The 18,505-nt window shown below is 37.7% G+C and overlaps 1 protein-coding gene across 5 annotated transcripts in view; it reads right to left on the reverse strand.

Annotated features, from left to right (window-relative positions):
- Positions 1–7,841, reverse strand: part of ZMAT3 (zinc finger matrin-type 3) — a 31,556-nt gene extending 23,715 nt beyond the window's left edge. For 2 of the 5 annotated variants that reach the window (XR_010383532.1, XM_010976258.3), the window contains exons 1-3: positions 7,594–7,838; positions 7,327–7,416; positions 3,809–4,135 (exon numbers count right to left, since the gene is read on the reverse strand). Coding sequence is in view for 3 of the 5 variants with exons in the window: in XM_010976258.3 (XP_010974560.2) it covers positions 3,809–4,078 (270 nt within the window). In the remaining 2 variants the exon portion in view is untranslated. Of the gene's footprint in view, positions 1–3,808; positions 4,136–7,326; positions 7,417–7,593 lie in introns of all 5 variants that reach the window. The other 3 variants (XM_064492916.1, XM_064492909.1, XR_010383533.1) reach the window with 2 other exon arrangements.
- Between the last annotated feature and the right edge of the window lie 10,664 nt (positions 7,842–18,505).

The raw sequence follows: 18,505 nt of genomic DNA on the forward strand, positions 1-18,505 counted from the left end.
CTTCCGAAATGTAAAGAAATGATGTAGGGGTGGACTCCACTGAGGAGGCAGAAAGCTGGTGAGCATATCATGGAGAGCGTCTATCCACTAATGAAGCATATCTTGACCATTCTCAGTACACTGCAAGTTCATTTGGAAAACAATCAGATGGGAACATTTTGAAAACAAAAAAATTAGCTCAGAGTAGGGTTTCTGATCATGCAATCCAAAGCTAGGAGATCCATGTGAAAATGTATGTGCCAAAATAAGTACTTTAAATTTGGAAATAACATCAATTGCATTCTCTGTATTATGAGTTAATATCACTACTTTAGTATTATAATTCGAGAGCTACTTTTTTCACATGTGCTCCATCTCCCTTTCAAATTAATCTAATTACTATGGTAGGTTGTTATTTGGCTACTAAATATTAAAAATAAAAATCCATGTTTATGACAGATTTTAGAAAGGTACTCTGAATTATCAGTTCTTTTTCAATGCGTACGCAAATGAGTAGAAAAACTCATTAACTTTATTTTAAACTGTGGCTGTCTTGGCAAAATTTATCCATGCTTTTTGCTTTTTAAATTTCTGTTAATAGCCTTCCATCCTACAGTAGTTCTTCCTCTGGGCATTTATGCTGCTGAAACAGTGCTATGTTACTCCATGCCAGGCTTGCCCTAAGTAACCTGAAGTCTGCAGACAGATTTTAATAAAATGAAGACATGTTTTTCCTCCAAAGGTTTTATTTTAAATTAAGATATAAGTAAAGCCATAATTCTGAGACTGCAAAAATAGGTAATCTCATTAGAAATAAAACAACAGCTAAGGGTATTCTGAAGCATGGTGACTGGGTTAAAAAGTCTGGGAATAAAAGTAAATCTGTGATGACCACTGCTACGTGTGGGTCATTGCTAAGGCAGCCCCAGTTTAGGAACAGGAATATGGCAGGGAAAGACGGTAGTGAGCTTAAAGGGAAGTATTTATTGAGCAGTTTCCATTGTGTGGCCTGGATTACTGGAACATGATATGGTCAGACTCTAGTATAAAACCGCTCAAACCAGACCGAAGATTGTTTACAATACTCTGGGCAATCTGAGACTTTGAGATTTTAACAATGGTATCAACTGACTCAAACGTTTTTGAATAATGTAATCAACAGTGATTTATTACTTCACACGAATGTGTGTCCAGCTTACAAAAAGGCTACCACTGAGCCCTTTCATCTCACACATAACTGAAAAAATGAATTTGTGATCTTGGTATCACTCTGTATTAAAAAATTACGAAGCAGGTTTTTAGAGATGAAATAAAACTTGACTTCCATCATCTCACCAACCACTTTGCTTTCTTAGTCTACACTCTGCCTATTTCTGGTTCTTGGTAAGCCTTACTTATTGGTCTTACCCTTGTCTTTAGTAGCCTTTTAAAATCACTGCCTATTCTTGTACGCTTGGTGTAGTCTTTGATGCATCTTGCAGGCTAACATTTCTATGCCTTCCTTATATGTTGGTTCACCCACCTTTAGGTTATGGTCATGCTCTGATTGTTTATTACTCTTTGATCCATACTCTCTCTCATCGTCACCATTTCTACCTTGTTAAAATCCATATTTCACTTCTATATTATCTTTCTTTTATGCTATCCTAATGAAACTGCTCTGTACTTTCATACTGCTTTGCTTTGTTTCTCTACAAAAAAAAAACTTCTTCCTCTTTAAGAACTACCAGCAGCACTGGTTTCATTCAAATCTTTGCGTATAAGCTCTGAGGAACCTGCTTTTATTATACCCACACTTTTCACTTTCCATTAGTTTCCATTCTCTTAATACCCACTTGCTTCTTCTTTACTCCAACTTTCCTTAGTTCTTGGCTACCTAAATTGTTTCTATGACAGGCTATCCCTTTCCACCAACTTTTCCACTTAAAAATTCTGATTACTGAGAAATTTATCTAAAATTTACTTCTATTTTCTTATATTTCCTAATTTATATATTCACTGACTCACTGAGGGAGCTGAAATTGAGTATAATTACTACGCATCAGCTAAAAAGTTCAGAGAGCACATACACACAAATGTAGAAGAAAAGAAAAAACCTAAATAAATGCTGATTCTCTTTCTCATCAAATTTAAGCCTTATAATCCAATGTCCTTGCTCAAACTGAATTTTCTCTATGCATAACCAGAAGTATCCACCACTGTCTGGAAAGCCACAAAGTGATACTAGGAGAAAAATAGGCAGGAGGTTCATGGATAATCCATGCACACATTAAAATTACACATTGCCCAAGAGTTTTCCCTCATAAAAGTAAACAACTCTTCTGTAAAAGGTAATTATATATGTGTATGACACACAAGTAGGTTTGTTCCCAAGTTAATGATTTATTAAGGGCTTCATATAGCTAAATATCAAAACTTTAGAAACCAGGCTTGATTTCTCCAAGTGTTCCTCAGGCCATAAAACAGAACATTCCATAGGAACAAATGAAGACAAAAGCTAGCACTGGGTCTTGGATTTGAGATGCATCATCCTACCAGACTCCAACTGAGTGGTAAAACCGGCAAAGGAAGACCCCGTATCAAACCATTGTCATGGGGAGTGGTACACAGAGAGAGAGTAGGAGGTGGAGAAAAGATAAAAAGTGTAAATAAAACACAAGAGGCCTTTATGAACCAATAATGACAGGTGCCAAGAGCTGAGTGATATAATTAACTCAACTCTTTGCACCAGAGAGCAAAACAAACCCAAACAAAGGGAACTCAAGAGAAGTAACACAGCATGCTTCCCCTAAATCCCAGAGAAAACAATTCACCGACAAAGTATTTCTGATGCACAGTCACAAAGTGACATAATTATCAGCTTTGAAGATCAAAACAAAAAAGACTTACACCCAGAGTAAATGAAAACTTTAAGCTGGAGAAAGTTATAGAGGCACGATAGAAGAAATATCTTTGTAACAGTCATCTTTCTACCATATTGTCTTATTATTTCAAATATTAGTCAAATCAGTGATGACCCAGAATAGGTACTTTCATTCAATGGCATTTGGTCTCAATGGCTTCTTGGGTCTCTTTTCTCAAAAAAAAAAAGGAAGTTACACAGTTTTACACACAGAAAACAATCTAGAATAAAAAGAAATACTGTACTGTCTCTTTCTAGCCAAAATTTAATTTTCTATTTGTTCTTAGGTAATAATACCCTTTAAAATTGTCCTTTCCACTAGCTATTCTACATGGAGGTAAAAGCTTTAAATCCTAGAAATAAGTAACAGTTCATACTAACAGACTAAAATGAATCACAGTATGATTATTATGAAAGAAGGACAGGGCTCAGTATTCCAATGTCACTTTATTTTCACTACAGAAAGATACCTGTGTTTTCCTTAGCAGTGACAGGATATGCTGGAAGAGTTAGAGGTCATAAGAAAAAGGATAAGATTCATAGGTAGAGAGTACCCTGAACTGATATAAATTATATTAGCTGGAAGAGAATGTTTATTGTTCTAAACAATTTGACACCGAATTGAGTTTGGTACATCACGTTTCAAATACCTGTTCTCCTTAGGATCACAGGTTCTAACACACATAGATGATTCACATTTGCCTACAGCGACTGGTAAGCTAAGTGTAGGAGGCTGAGAGAGACCCAGTTCTGTGAAAAGTGATGCTTTCTTTCAAAGTAGGAACATTGTACTTTTAGCCAAACAAACTAATACTTAAGACCACCTTATTATTCCAAGCACACTTGGTCATTTCAGGGAGAACTGAAATGAGCAGAGCCCTAAAATGTTCTCCCACTAAACGCCTGATTTTTCTTTGCTTCCCTTACCTGATAATGAGCCTGGGCTTGCTGTGCTGAGTTCAAGGTGACATTGCAGAGCTTGCAGTACAGGGGCTTACACAGCTCCTCCAGGGCAGAGTCTTGCTCCCCTCCCTTAGGTAACTCTTCTTCCCCGGCCAGAGGCAAGGAAGCCTCCTGCCCAAAAGCCTTCTGCGGTGGAAGCTGCAAGGTTCCTGTAGACCTGGCGGCCACTGACATAGGAGGAGAGGATGAGGGCCGCTTAGGCAGAGGAAGCCCGGCGTGTTGCAAGAGGATCATTGGGTAGGAAAGCCTTGGGCATAATCCAGTGGGTGACAAGAAGTTGGGTCTTCAAATCTGAATTAACAGCAAAAAAATACTTACTTAAAAATGTGTCCTCAGCAATACGACATGTAAATGACTAGACCGTCTGACCCTTTCCTCTACTTCTCCAAATCATCTTTGGGACTTCTTTCTTTTCTGCCGCATCTAGTAGACTTCCTCTGTCTGTTAATCCACATTGACACAATGCTCTTCCACTGAGAACAGCTTTATAGATTTGGCTTGATTTTGCGTGGCACAGCTCCAGCTGAGATCCCTCTGGCCCGTGAACATTAATAGCATTGCATCCGTGGCTAATTAAATCTAAATGTCACATGGCTGAAATGGACATCAAAGGTCACCTAGCCCAGACCCCTTCCCTCAGGCACACTTAAACACTCTTGATGATACTCACAGATAGACAAAAAAAAACTATCAGCAAAGAACCTTAGCAAATATCTCCATTCCATCAAAATGCTATCAAAAGAAGTGAAATAAAGAGTGTCACTCCTCAGAATGCTTCATCTGAAACTAGCTAAAATATCAAGGAACTCTGGGAATAACTCAGAGCTACCATGGGACAAAGACAAATAAATGTACTTTCTTACCAACTAGAAATATTTAAATAATTGAGCCAATGACTTTTCAGAGGAAAGGCTGCAAACAGACAACCTGTAGGCCACATGCAGTCACAGATATGTTCTGCTTGGAAAATACAGTGTTTTGTTTTGCTTTCATTTTTTTAAATTGAATTAGTCATCAACATTTAAAAATCAAAAGATCTGTGGCTTCTCTTGATAAAAGGATGATCTGGCAACACTTGGCCGAGGGTCTGACACGGGCAACAATTAGCTAGTTAGTGGGGAGAGGTGCCATCCTGGGTAGCCAAGCTTGCCTTCTCCAGGCCACCTCAGTCCCCACTCAGCCTGCTTCCTATAGGCTTGAGTGTAGGACCCCACCTCATATAGCCTTAAACTGTATTCATGAGTCCCCTATAACATCAGAATGTTTTCTCTCCCTCTAGAAGTAAATCACCTACACAGAATAATGTATTAAGTAAGTGTCCTACGGAATACTGGGTCACACTACCATAAGCCCCAATGTAATTCTAGTTCCTCAGTCTTTCAACTGTTTGTTCCCCTTCTTATTAAATAACTGATAGTGTTTATTCTGTTTCCCTCAGAAAAGACCCAGTATGTTCCAATCCCTCTTTAATTTTATACATGATTTCTCCTGCCTCCCACTGATAGCAACTTCTACCCCTGAGTATCTCAAAATGAACCACAGTATGTGCTTTGAGTTCCCACGATTCTAATTAACCCAAATTAAAATCCTTATTTCAAAATCCTCTATTCCTTCCACTCTCAATACTATTAAAACCTCTTTTCTTAGTCAATTGAATATGGCTATTTTAAGCTGCTGAAATTTTCCATCTGCAATAGAAATGTGTACATTTTATGACAATAATAGATTGACTAAAATTAACCAAGAACGTTTTGGGAAGTTAAAAGACTCTTTTACCACAGTTAATAAGTATACACATGTGGAAACTGCAACCAAGTAACAACTTTTATACTAAATTCAGGGTCGGGGCAACAGAGAATATCAGTGCAATGGGCCAAGGATATAAATTATTAGTCATGGTATTTAATAATACTTCTCATTAAACAAAATATTTAGAAAAAAATATATTATTCTACTCTCAAGCAGACAAATGCTGTCCATATCTCTGAGAACATTTTAATAAAGGCATTATAGATTTAGAACACTTAAAGTCAGGTTCTCTATAATCACATTATTCCTCTCAAATCAAGCAAAGACAGATACAGATATTTTAAAAAGGAAAACGAAGGAGAACTATGTTTTTTTAAAAGTTTAACTACCTAATTATAATAATTCGTAATATTAAAAGACTACACCTACCACCTGTACAGAGACATACTGGATACCAAAGTGCCAATGACAAGCTGCCAGCTCAGAAGAGAAATGATGGAGGAAGGTGTTAAAACATGTGGATAAAGGAAATCAGCAATATAAACAGAAAATCTAATGCTACCAATTGCCTAGACATGTCTGGACTTGTTTTATGAAAGCTCACTCCCACTTGAGGAAATACCAGCGTGCATCTAACCCAGTGTTGTCTACAGGTTTCCATCAAAATAAAGGACCTTCTCAAAGGACAGAGGTACAAGAGGCCCCCTTCCAGAGGTGATAAAATTCCCTGCATTGAAGAAAAGATTCTCACCAAGTAGAGACTTACCATGATTACATTTTACCTTGATAATATTTAAAGAATAAATAGTCCAAAATTCTTTCTTATAATATTTAACAATCAAAATGATGTCAACTCCCCCAAAAGAACCTGTGCAGGACAATTACATCAGGTATTACTATACATGCCAAAAAAAGAAAAACTTAGCATAAAATAAAAATCTAAAAGAAATACTAAAACGAAGGCTTTGGTGAAAGCAGACATGATGGAATATAAAGATACAAAGATACTCAAAACAGATGCGACTCAGATCTGTTTAACTACTGCATTTGATTGAAAGAAACTAACATGATGGCTGATGTAAATAAAATATTCCTCAAACCATAAAAGCCATTCAATATGATGCTTGAAGTGGCATAAATGAAGGATTTACGATGGTTAATGTTCTGATTCGAAGGGGTTAAGGGGACAATAAAGAAAATCAAAGCTTCACATTATACCTGTTTAAAGAAAACGAATGATCAAAGCATACTTAGTTTTCATGATTGGACTGGGCCTACTCCGTCACATACCGTATTAAAGACAAGCACTTTCTCATTTTGAGAAATATTCTGAGGAAAGAGAATACAATAAAGGGACAGGTTACTAGCACCTCAGCAAACTAGGGAAGTCTGTAATTGGGAAATCTGGACAGGAGGGAAAGCCGGTGACCATCATTCAGTGGTCAACAGAACGCAGGGAGCAGGAATAGGAGAGAGAAAAATAGAAAAATGATCAGCTGAGGTAAGGTATATCATATAAGAAAGACTCAAAAGAACGCAGGAATTTGGGGTAGAAGAGGCCTCGGTGAATTGGCGAATGTTTTTCAGACTTAGCTATGACGGTTCCTAATCCTAGGGAACCTTCTACATATTTGAATCAAAGCTACATATACTTCAGCATCGCCCACATATACCTTACATTCCTAAAATGTGCATGCATACACACAAGAGTGCACACACACACATGCACGCACCTCAATTCCGTAAGCATGCCATCACGAAAGATGGAATCCCCGGTCTCCCACGGGGCTGGGGCAAGCGCCAGGGCCAAGGCAGCTGCACGCCTAGATGATCCAAAGAGTACACGTGAAATGCTGCTTAAAAACAAACAGATAAATAAAAGCAGCGCAAGCCAGTCACGTGGAGGGCAGGTGGAAAGCCCGCACCGGAAAGGAACCGCTAGTCCCGTAGTTCCTGGGCTCGTCCTAAATGCTCCGAGACTCGCGATCGCCCGCACTTACCGGAACCCCCGGGACGCGCCGCGGAGAGTCTGCGCCGCGTCCGCCCGGGAAGTCTGCCGCCGTCTGTCCTGGGCGCCCGGCTTGGCCTGGTTCAACTCCGCCTGCCTCCGAGCAACTTTCGCGGCTGGCCCCGCAGAACCCCCTTGGCTGCTGGAGGCTGACTGTCAAAACTCAGTCCGACCGGACCCACAGGGAAACAGCTGCAGGAAGTGACTGCGGAACCGGGAGGCGGCGGAGGAGGAGACTGAAGGCGCCGGCCCGGCGTCGCTAGTGCGCATGTGCCTGGCGGAGGAGGCCCCGCGGCGGCAGAGACTGCGACTGCGGCGGTGGCGGAGGCTCCAGCAACACCGGCGGGTGGGGTGCGCGCTCACGAGGTGCGAGGACTGTGAACGCAGGGGTGCTGAGCTGGTGTAGGGCGCAAAGGAACGAGTCAGAGGAACGGCGCACCACCACCAATTGTAAGAGCTCTTCATCATATAACCTGGAAAGTTGATCCAGAGCAGAAACCTGGGCAGGGTTTTTGCAACTTTCATCTCGTATCTTTGAGTTCCAAACCTTTTTCATTCCAGCCCCGCCCTCAGTCCGCTGATTGCCGCTAAAGTCGCTGAGTGGAGCTGCTAGAATATCCAGGATTCTTTAAACTGCTGCGACAGAAACTTTAAACTGCACATTTCCCGGGATGGAGGAAGAATAGTGTGGCTGCCTTCTCAATGGTCTCCAATCACACAAGAACGTTTGCCCTCTCCCCCGCATCAAAGTGGGAAAGAAACAGATAGAGAACACTTTCTCTTGACCCCTGGAGCTTCACTTGCAAGGCAGTAAAGACTAGGAAGAGACTGCCTAAAGCTAAAATGTCACATCCTCTCATAGTCAACTTCAACACTTTCATGATGAGCTGAGGAAATTCAAACTCTAACATTTTATTAACTTGTAAATTCTCCCATAGTAGTATTTGCTGGGGATGGGGGGAGGGGTAAAATATACATAACATAAACTTACCATGTTCACTATTTTTAAGTGTTCAGTTCAGTGCCATTAAGTACATTCACAGGGTTGTATGCTTATTTTTTAATCATTAATTAAACTGTCAAGGAGATCTAACTATAGCAACATGTGCCCTAGTAGTAGACAAACTACTGCAGGAAATTAAGGCTATTTCTTTGGCTGAAACACACCTTCCAGTACAACCACCAACAAACCAAATTGACTGTTTTCTAGAAATGGCTTCATAAATACAATGATTGTTTAGCAATCACACCCACAGCTAGTGTACATAGGCCATTTGGGGAGAGTAATCCTTCATGTCTCCGTAGAAAACACAGAATTTTCTGAACTGATTTTGTTTATGTATACATACTTTATATTAAAATTTTTTAAATGGACACATTGTTTATAGGGAGTCTGGTTTGATTCTTCTGCATGTAGCTGTCCAGTTTTCACAATACCATTTACTGAAGAGACTGTCTTTCCTTCATTGTATATTCTTGCCTCCTTTGTCATAGATTAATTGACTATATAAGTGTGAATTTATTTCTGGGCTCTGTATTCTGTTCCATTGATCATTTTTGTTCCATTGATCTATTTTTGTTCCAGTACTATACTGCTTTGATTATTGTAACTTTGTAGTATAGTCAAAAGACAGCATGAAACCTCTAGCTCTGTTCTTCTTTCTAAAGATTGTTTTCACCATTTGGGGTCTTCTGTGTTTCCATACAAATATTAGAATTGTTTGTTCTACTTTGTAAAATATGTCATTGGTATTTTGATAAGGATTACATTGAATCTATAGATTGCCTTGAGTAGTATGGTCATTTTCACAGTATTAATTCTTCCAATCCATGAACATGGTATATCTCTCTGTCTGTTTGTGTTGTCTTCAATTTCTTTCCTTAATGTCTTATAGTTTTCTGAATACAGGTCTTTTATCTCCTTAGGTAGGTTTATTCCTAGATATTACATTGTTTTTTATATCATGGTAAATGGGATTTTTTAAATTTCTCTGATAGTTCATTGTTAGTGTATAGAATGCAACAGATTTCTGTATGCTAATTTTGTATCTTGTGACTTTACCAAATTCATAAACTCTAGTAGTTTTTTGGTGGTGTCTTTAGGATTTTCTATGTATAGTATCATGTCATCTACAAACAGTGACAGTTTTACTTCTTTCTTTCCAATTTGAATTCCTTTAATTCTTTATCTTGCTTGATTGTGACTAGGACTGCAAACCCAAGCAGACTAATAGGGGGCATGATGCCACTTTGATATTTTGTTTATCAGTGTCAACTTATTTCCTGTAGTGTCTAATAGTCTTCAACATGTCCAGACAGTTCTCTTTCCTCAGTGAACAGAACAGTCACCTGAATAAATGAACTTAGGTCATTGGACAAGGACTGAGGCTACTGTCAGAGCATGTATTTGCTGTGATGTTTCAGGGACCTTCTTCTTGAGAATCTGGCCACCACTTCATTCAGCAGGTTCTAGACCTGAAAACTGACTCAGGTCTGGGCAAGGGATCATCTCTTTTTAAATTATGATAAAATTCACATAGCATAAAATTCATGATTTTACATTTTGGAATGTATAATTCAGTGATTTTTAGTACACTCACAATATTGTACAACTATCCACTATCTAATTCCAAAATATTTTATTACCTCTAAAAATAAACTCTATACCCATTAAGTAGTAGTGACCATTCTCCATTCCCCCAATCCCCACCAGCAGCTGATAACTGTTCATCTATTTTTCTCTCTCGGTGGATTTGCCTATTCTAGACATTTCATATAAATTGAATCATACAATATGTCACTTTTGATCAGTACTTTTTTCTATTTTATTTATGTTTACTTGTAGTATAGTTGATTTACAGTGTTTCAGTGTACAGCAAAATGAAAATATATATATATATATCAATCACACACACACCCCTGGATGGATTATTCTGTGCCTTAATCTTAGTTATTGGCCTGAAAGCCAGGGGAGAGGGCTTCTGTTGCTTTGCAGAGGAGAGGCCTCTGTAGTGTCTTCCCCATGGGGAATAAAAGGTAGGAATGCTGCCTCTTAATAGGGAGGGGCAGGTCATCTCTGTAGGCTCTGAAGGTTCAGAGAAATCTGAGGATTCAAAATCTTTGAGGTTATCCACACAAAAGTCCTCATCCCATGTATCAGGGACCCAAGTTTCCCAACCAAAGCCCTGATCTTGACGAATTGCTGTCCTGTCTTAGTAAGAAGTAAATGAAGTCTATGAAGCTTGATGACTCAAACTAAGTCCCGAATATGGTTTTCAGTAATTTCTGCTCTCTCAATGCAGGAAATAAAAGCTATTGTAATCACTAAAGAGGCCTTATGACCTCCACACTTGGTTTTCAACTGTTTGTTAAATGCCGTCAACATTTCATTAGCCTGCTGTAAAGCAAAGCATCAATGAAATGTAATACCAGCTAGATAATTTCATGTCTTTGTATTCATTGTCCACCCACCACTACCCTGGCACTTTTCCAAAGCCTGAATTATTGTACCAGTCAAGGTATCCTCCACCATTTTCCCAAATCACCATTGGTGAAAATGTTAGCAATTTGGCTGTTAACTTGTGCTAGAAAATATTTCTGTCTCACATACCACCTGGAATGCAGCTATCATTGCCAGCCAAATGATGAATGATCCAGTTTATAATCTTCACTGCTGGTGCCTTACTTTGTCACTAAAGGTCCTTGAGTAAGCAGACACTATGATGGTATTAGGAGTGCATGAGGTTTGTGGAGGGTGATATCTACCAAAGTTAAATGGAGTAAGTCAGGGTTGGGCAGGAAAAGTCTTCAAAAAACAATGTGGCTCTAACAGTCTTGGCCAACCTGATGGGGAACTCCAAAATAAAAACTTCCTATTAGAACCCTTGCATCCTAATTTATAATATGTGTCTTTGAATATAGAAACAATGTTTTGAATTAGTTACCATCAGGGAAAAGTTTAGTAAAAGCACAGACTTGTGGTAAGTGGACAAAATGCTGTAACAAAGAATGTACCAATTTTGCAAAATTGGATTGAGGCAAGCTCCTACCAAGCATGTTTTCAATTTCTTGTCAATTTTCTCTTTTCTCTTGAGGTAACAATACTTTGAAGACCCCAGAACCCCATAAATGTGCAGAGAGAGATAACAAAACTTTTGTTTGTAAGTGTTTGTTTGTTTTTTACTACACTACAAGCTAGGAAGAGAAATCACCAAAAGGAGAAACTCTGAATACAGGTACAAAGATAATTGAGTGCAAGCAGAAATTTCAGGCTGATGTCAGACATTCTATAAGAAAAAGCCACTAGTGACATAAGAAAGACTGAAAGTCTCCTTAATCCAGGGTCAGTATATTTTATCATTTGGGGATTACTTGTCAAAAAACATTTTCAATGAAGAAAGTGAAGTTTTACCATTAAAGCTATAATTTTTAATCACATGTAAATTTAAGTCTCAAATGGTTCATGATCCTCAAGAACAACTTTATTCACCTACCCTCAAAATTAGTTTTTCATTGAAGCATGCTATTGTTTTCAGTAAAAAAAAATTCACAATTTATCACTTTTAACCATCCTGTTAAACATACTAAAAGGCAAATTTTTTCAGGTGAAATGTTCTCAGTAAATGGTACAGTATTAGCTAATAAATTCAGGAGACAACCACCCCACAGCTTTATATGTGATAGATTTCACCCCATTTATTAATTTTTTCAGTTGCTATTCTGTTCACTGAAAACTCACCATCTTGTTGAAAATATTTTTGTTTGCACTTTGCAAATAAAACAAATTCACAAATATTCTCATAGTAAATAAAAATAAACAAAAATCAATGAAAAGCTACATGAATAATATTTGTCTTAACATGTTTGAGTACATGTTTTGAGCATATAAAAATGTGTCCTTCGATGGTAAAGTTCAAAAAGGTCAATTGTTTCCGCTTAGATACGAATTTTTGAGGTAAAACATATTTTAGCCAAATCTACAGTACCATATTACCACCAAATTTTCTCCTATTCAGTAGCATCATTGTCCACAAGAATTCTAAAATTGATTTCAAAGGCAGATTTAATTATTTCATTTCTTGTTAAAAATTTTAGTAATTTTTCTTCATAGTTTGTGTGGTTGGTTTTTAAAAACCACCGAAAGGTGGGCGGTTTTACACGGCTACTCGGACTTTATCCCCATAAGTCATACTAAAGTTCAAGCTATTTCGCACGTCCATGATAGTAAGACTCACGCTTGAAGAAGCATCCGTGGCAGAGACATATCCTGCTCACCAAATATACATGAGCTCCATATTCCTTTACCCTTGCCATTAGATAAGCCCATGTGGCCAGCTTTGGGCTGGGAAAGAAAACAATGCCTATCATTTCTAACTCAAAGCATTTAACAGCCAGTATGTGATCTAATCTGGAAGCCAGATTTTGGATAACAGTCACAATATGGAAATAGATTTGAAACAGAGCTGCCCTGGAGAGTCACTGGACCCACAACTGACTGGTCAAATGAGAAATAGCCACTGTACTATTAAGCCACTAAGATTTTGAGGTTAATTTGCTACCACACATAACCTAGTATCTGAATATAGTCTACATTTTTTAATTACTGCTGACTCTTACTATTATGATTGGAGTACTGCTAACTCTTACTTTCTGCTAGTGAGGCAGTCTTCAGGGACAATGCTCACAACCTTTGATCATTTCCCTTATTTTCTTTACTTGAGTATGAGTAATTTATGTATTCATAGGTTTTAAGCTTATACATCAAAATTTCACTTGCCACTATCAATAGGTGGCCCTATTTGAAAATACAATTTTAAATATATAATATTGTATTTTTAAGAAGAAAAAGAGAGGCATTACAGTAATTTCTAAAGCAGAATTTCAGATGTATTTATATTAAAAGGGAACTCACTGCCATGGAAAGTATAACTAAGTGAAGTTTCATAGTTATAAACAAACGACTTAATTATGGGAAATTATGTTACCAAGTTGAGATGACTTATGAATAAAATATTTTCTATAATCAATATCATAAATAAACAACTACACAAACAAATGCATGCAGGGGTTTGAAAAGAGGTGATCTCATTCTTCAAAATACTAAATGTGTGAGCCTCCACAGGTAGCCTGAGATATCACACAGCCTAGTTTTAAACACTATTTTGGAGGCAGGGGGAGGGGATGGATGATAGGGAGGAAGTGGGCTCACAGCAAAAATGTTCCCAATTGGGAGGGGTCAAAGGGGCAAATATATGAGATTTCCTCAATGTTACAGAAGTCCAAATTTCCCAGTAATTCCTGGTGTATAAAAATATTAAAACATACACAAATTGAACAAATGTAAAACATAAAATTGGTAAAAAAATTAATAAAACCATGAAAACACAAAACAAGATGACTCCTGATTTTTTTTGTGGATTTATATGACACAATATTTTGATAAAAAATATTCACGATTTTCCTCCAAAATCTTCATATAAATTTAATGCTTCAGAAAGATGGGACATGTTAATCCTTTGGTTTAAAGTATCCTCAGAACACTGATATCTATAATCCCAGGAACAGAATTATGTCAACATGGGAAGCATCACTCTAATTTCCCTAAAGATTATCCTTGTATTATGCTAATATATCTGAACACTTTGAATTTTGACTGATTGTGTAGATTTCTTGTTATCAGTGCTTCCACCTAGAGATATTTTGTTTTTATGCCATCAGTTTACATTAAGGGACGTCAGTCAGTTCAGGCTGCTATAACAGAACGCCATAGATTGGGTGGATTAAACAATGAAAATTTATTTCTCACAGTTCTGGAGGCTGGGAAATCCAAGATCAAGGTGCTGGCAGATTCAGTGTCTGGTAAGAGCCCTCTTCCTGGTTGGCAGATGGCCATCCTCTTGATGTGTCCTCACATGGCGAAGACAGAAAGAGAGAGCACTCTTTGGTCTTTTCTTGTAAGGGCAAAATTCCCACCATGAGGACCCTGACTCCATGTTCTCATGACCTCATCTAAATTTACTTATCTCCCCAAAGCCCCACTTCCCAAAATCATATAACATGTATATGATAAACTTTGAAAGGACACAACCACTTAATTTATAACAAAAGGTAACATAAAAAACATTCATATAGAATTCTTTCAGGCATATTGCTGAGAGCATTTTATATGACTTCATATAATATCCTCTTTATGCATTTCCATGAAATAAATTAAATTTCTTTCATATCTCAGTTTGAGGTGGGAGGAGGAACAGCTTTCTTTTTCCAACAAAACTTCTTTGTGTTTTAAATTAATAATGCTAAATCTTTTAATTTGATCATTGCGAAGCCATTTGCCAAGATGGCCCCCAGTGATCTCCAAGGATCACATTCTTGTGTAGTTTCATCCCACAGTGTAATAGGGTTGGTCTGTGTGACCAACAGAATACTATAGAAGTATTGGTATGTCATTTCTGAGACTAGATCATAAAAGGCAATACAGCTTCTTTTCCTGCCTTCTCTCTTAAGTCACTCATTCTCGGAAATCCAGGTACCATGTTATAAGGACACCCAGGCAGCCCTGTGCAGAGTCATGGTGAAGAATTAATGCCTTCTGCCAACAGCCAGCCAGGAACCAAGACCATCAGCCTCAGCCAACTGTCATGTGATGAACTACCTTGGAAATGGATCCTGCAGCCCCACTCAAGCCTTCAAACAACTGCAGCCTTGGCTGACATCTTAACTTCAGCCTTGTGAGAGACGCTGAGCCAGAACCACCCAGCTCCAGCCCTCCTAGATTCCCGACCCCCAGAGATAATAAATGTTTGGTATTTTAAGCAGCTAAATTTTGAGGTAACTTGTTATACAATAAAAGATAATTTATCAATCTGCTTCCCTCTTTCTTTTGACTGTTAGGAATCCTAGATTCAAACGTGAGGCTCACCTCTAAAAGTTATGCAGGACTCTCAATGCATTATTTCCTTATTTTTATTTTTCTCATCTCCATTTCCTCTTCTTCTTATTTAATTTTATTACAATATATGCTAAAGCCACCTCAGATAGTTTTTATGGGAATGAGGCAAAGTACTTTTTATGACAAAATGAAGAAATATAACCAAAGGAAGATAACAGGATATAAGGAAAGAAGTAAACATTCGATGTTAGACCTAAGTTTGAGGCTTTCTTCAATGTGGAAGAAACAAAGTTATTACCTGTATCACCTGAGGCTTTCTTAAAGGATTTGAACATAAGTTCTAGGTAGGAAACAAAAATTCAACAAAAATATGTTATTTGAAATGAAGATTATGCTTTTATCCTCTGAGCAGTGATTCCAAACCACCAGACCATAAAAATAATTTCACCAATCTGCTAGAAAATGAGAAAAATAAGGACAATGCAGTCAATTTTCCATTAAGTTAAATTTATTTAACTAAAATTTGACTCTTTATACTGAAACTATGTTTTTTCTAATCTTGATGTATCTTTTTTTAAAATATGATAATGATAGTGTATTGTGGTGTTTTTTTAATGTTCCTAACCATACAATTTCTCCATTTCTCCCAAAACTTACTTGTTTTTGTCTTATTAAATGTTCCCTGTGTGTGAAATCTCCAAGGGCAGAAACCACTGCTCCTGGAGAGGTACTGAAGGAAGGGTGGGGAGGTGGCAAGGCAGCACACAAATCTCAAGGCCGGAGAATGTTTGAGGGAGAAAAACATACATATTTTCAATATACCCTTTGTTTTTATAACACTAACTCCAGAGAGAGAACTCAACCAATATGCATCTCAACCCCCTCCACCCTCAACCTGGCTTAATTTTGATGTTCCAGAGCAGTAGACAGGGTCCTACCTTTGCACCTTGGACCTGTAGAGATAATACAAGAGATTATCCAATCCTTTTGCTCACTTAACATGATGTATAGTCTGAATAGTATCTCCAGATAATGTATGTACTATGTTCCAAATGTAAAGAAGTGCTAGGCATAACTAATCAAATTCCATTCAAAGTGGTCTAAATTCATGGCAGGTTTTTATATGTGTGTCATCTTCTAATTACTAGATACAAAAATATAATTACTATGAGATGGGCATCATAAATTGTTTTAGGTTTTTAATAAGGGCCCTTCAATAGTGGGGAACTGGTGCTAAATAAATGTCTTTGGATAGGTTTTAGGGGCTTGAAAGTAGAAAATAGAAAAGGAAGAATGAAGTGCTTAAATCTTCTTTCCCATTATACAAACTCCTGGGAAAGGTTCTTAACAGGGATAGAGTCTCAACCTAACACATAACTTTTTATTTCCTTTATCAGGTTAAGTGGATCCTTGTGCTATCCCTAAATGAAGTAAAATGCCTCACTTTTAAAGGTGAAACTTCCTTTTTTTCAGATTATCTGAAGAATGTGTTCATTAAGTCTAACATCCTAGTTATGAGACAATAATAAGACCAATTTCCATAAACCACTCTAGAAACTCAATAATTACTTCATAAAAAGGAGCTCCAGTTTCCACAAGTACTGTAAGTAGATGGTTATAGCCTGCAACTTATCAAAGATGAGTCAGGATATTCTGCAGCTCCTGCGGTGTTCTGAATATTTAAACATGCCTCTAGTACATACTGTACCTTCCATTTCATTTTATCTACCCCCAGCTTTAGGCTTCCTTGTGAAAAACTGTGTATCATGAACTTACATCTTTCCCAATACTGGATATTGAATCCTTTTAATGACAGAAACACTTGTTCAGACTTAATCTACCAGGTCTTTTTTTTTTTTTTTTAAATTCTGAGAGGATGAGGATATGTTTGAAATGATTCTGCTATCTTTTAACAGATGGACTGAAAAGAAAAATGGCAAGCAGTTAACCTTCCTTATTTCTTTCTTTTTTTTTTTTTTTTTTTTTGGCAGTGGGGAGGTAATTAGGTTTATTCATTTTTTTTTTTTTCAGTGGAGGTACTGGGGATTGCACCCACGACCTCCTGCATGCTAAGCACACACTCTACACTGAGCTATATGCTACCCCCCAGCCTTCCTTATTTCTCCAACAACTCTTTTACTGTAATTTCCCTCCCTGTTCAGGAACTGTTCTGTAAGCAAGGTTTGCATTTCCCTCAAATCTAGAGCATAAATAAAGTTCAGCAAAGTAAGTAGCATAAAAAAATCACTGCAACTTAGAGATGGAAAGGACACACACACACACACACACACACACAAAGCCCATCTAAAGTCTTGAATTTATAAAAGAGGAAAGTAAGGCCCATGTGTCTCGACTGTCATACCATCACTTATAACAGGAGCTAAAATTCAGGTCCCCCCACAGGAGCTCGGAGTTTCTTGTATGTAGGAATTCATGGTGTTTGATAGTACAACTGGATGGAGAATTGGGGACAGGAAGAAAGATCAAATATTCTAATAAGAGATGTCAATTCTAATTTGGTAACTCCCACAGGAAACTCCAAGAGGCCTTAAGCCTGGAAAGGCAGGAAGTCCTCCTTCCGGAGTCTCCTCCATCACAGCAAGTGCTGGCTTCAAAAGCAATTTAATTTTACATTTGCCTTGAAAGTCTAGTGATGATGTCATGGCAGACCTACCCAGTCAACACTTTCTTCAGGGCCACAGGTTTTCTAAAGTGAAATAAAAACCAAAGCAGTATTTTCCTTTGCACAGAATAAAAAAGAAAGGGAATGAGATGGAGGGAGAAAGAGAGAATGACATTATGATAGGCAGATGACAATTAGAGTCAGTGAATAAATTAAATGGTATTTTCTGACCTTAATTTACTTAGGGTTTTTTTTAATTATCAAGAAATGATACAGTCTATGTCATTTTTAAACATTAAAAGTCATCATTAAGTAAATGTTAATGAACTTTGAGCAGATGGAGTACAGGAACCCAGGAGACAGTAACATAGGTGTTCCAGATTGCACCAT

This window comes from Camelus dromedarius, chromosome 2, assembly GCF_036321535.1.
Source record: "Camelus dromedarius isolate mCamDro1 chromosome 2, mCamDro1.pat, whole genome shotgun sequence".
Taxonomy (NCBI): Eukaryota; Metazoa; Chordata; class Mammalia; order Artiodactyla; family Camelidae; genus Camelus; species Camelus dromedarius.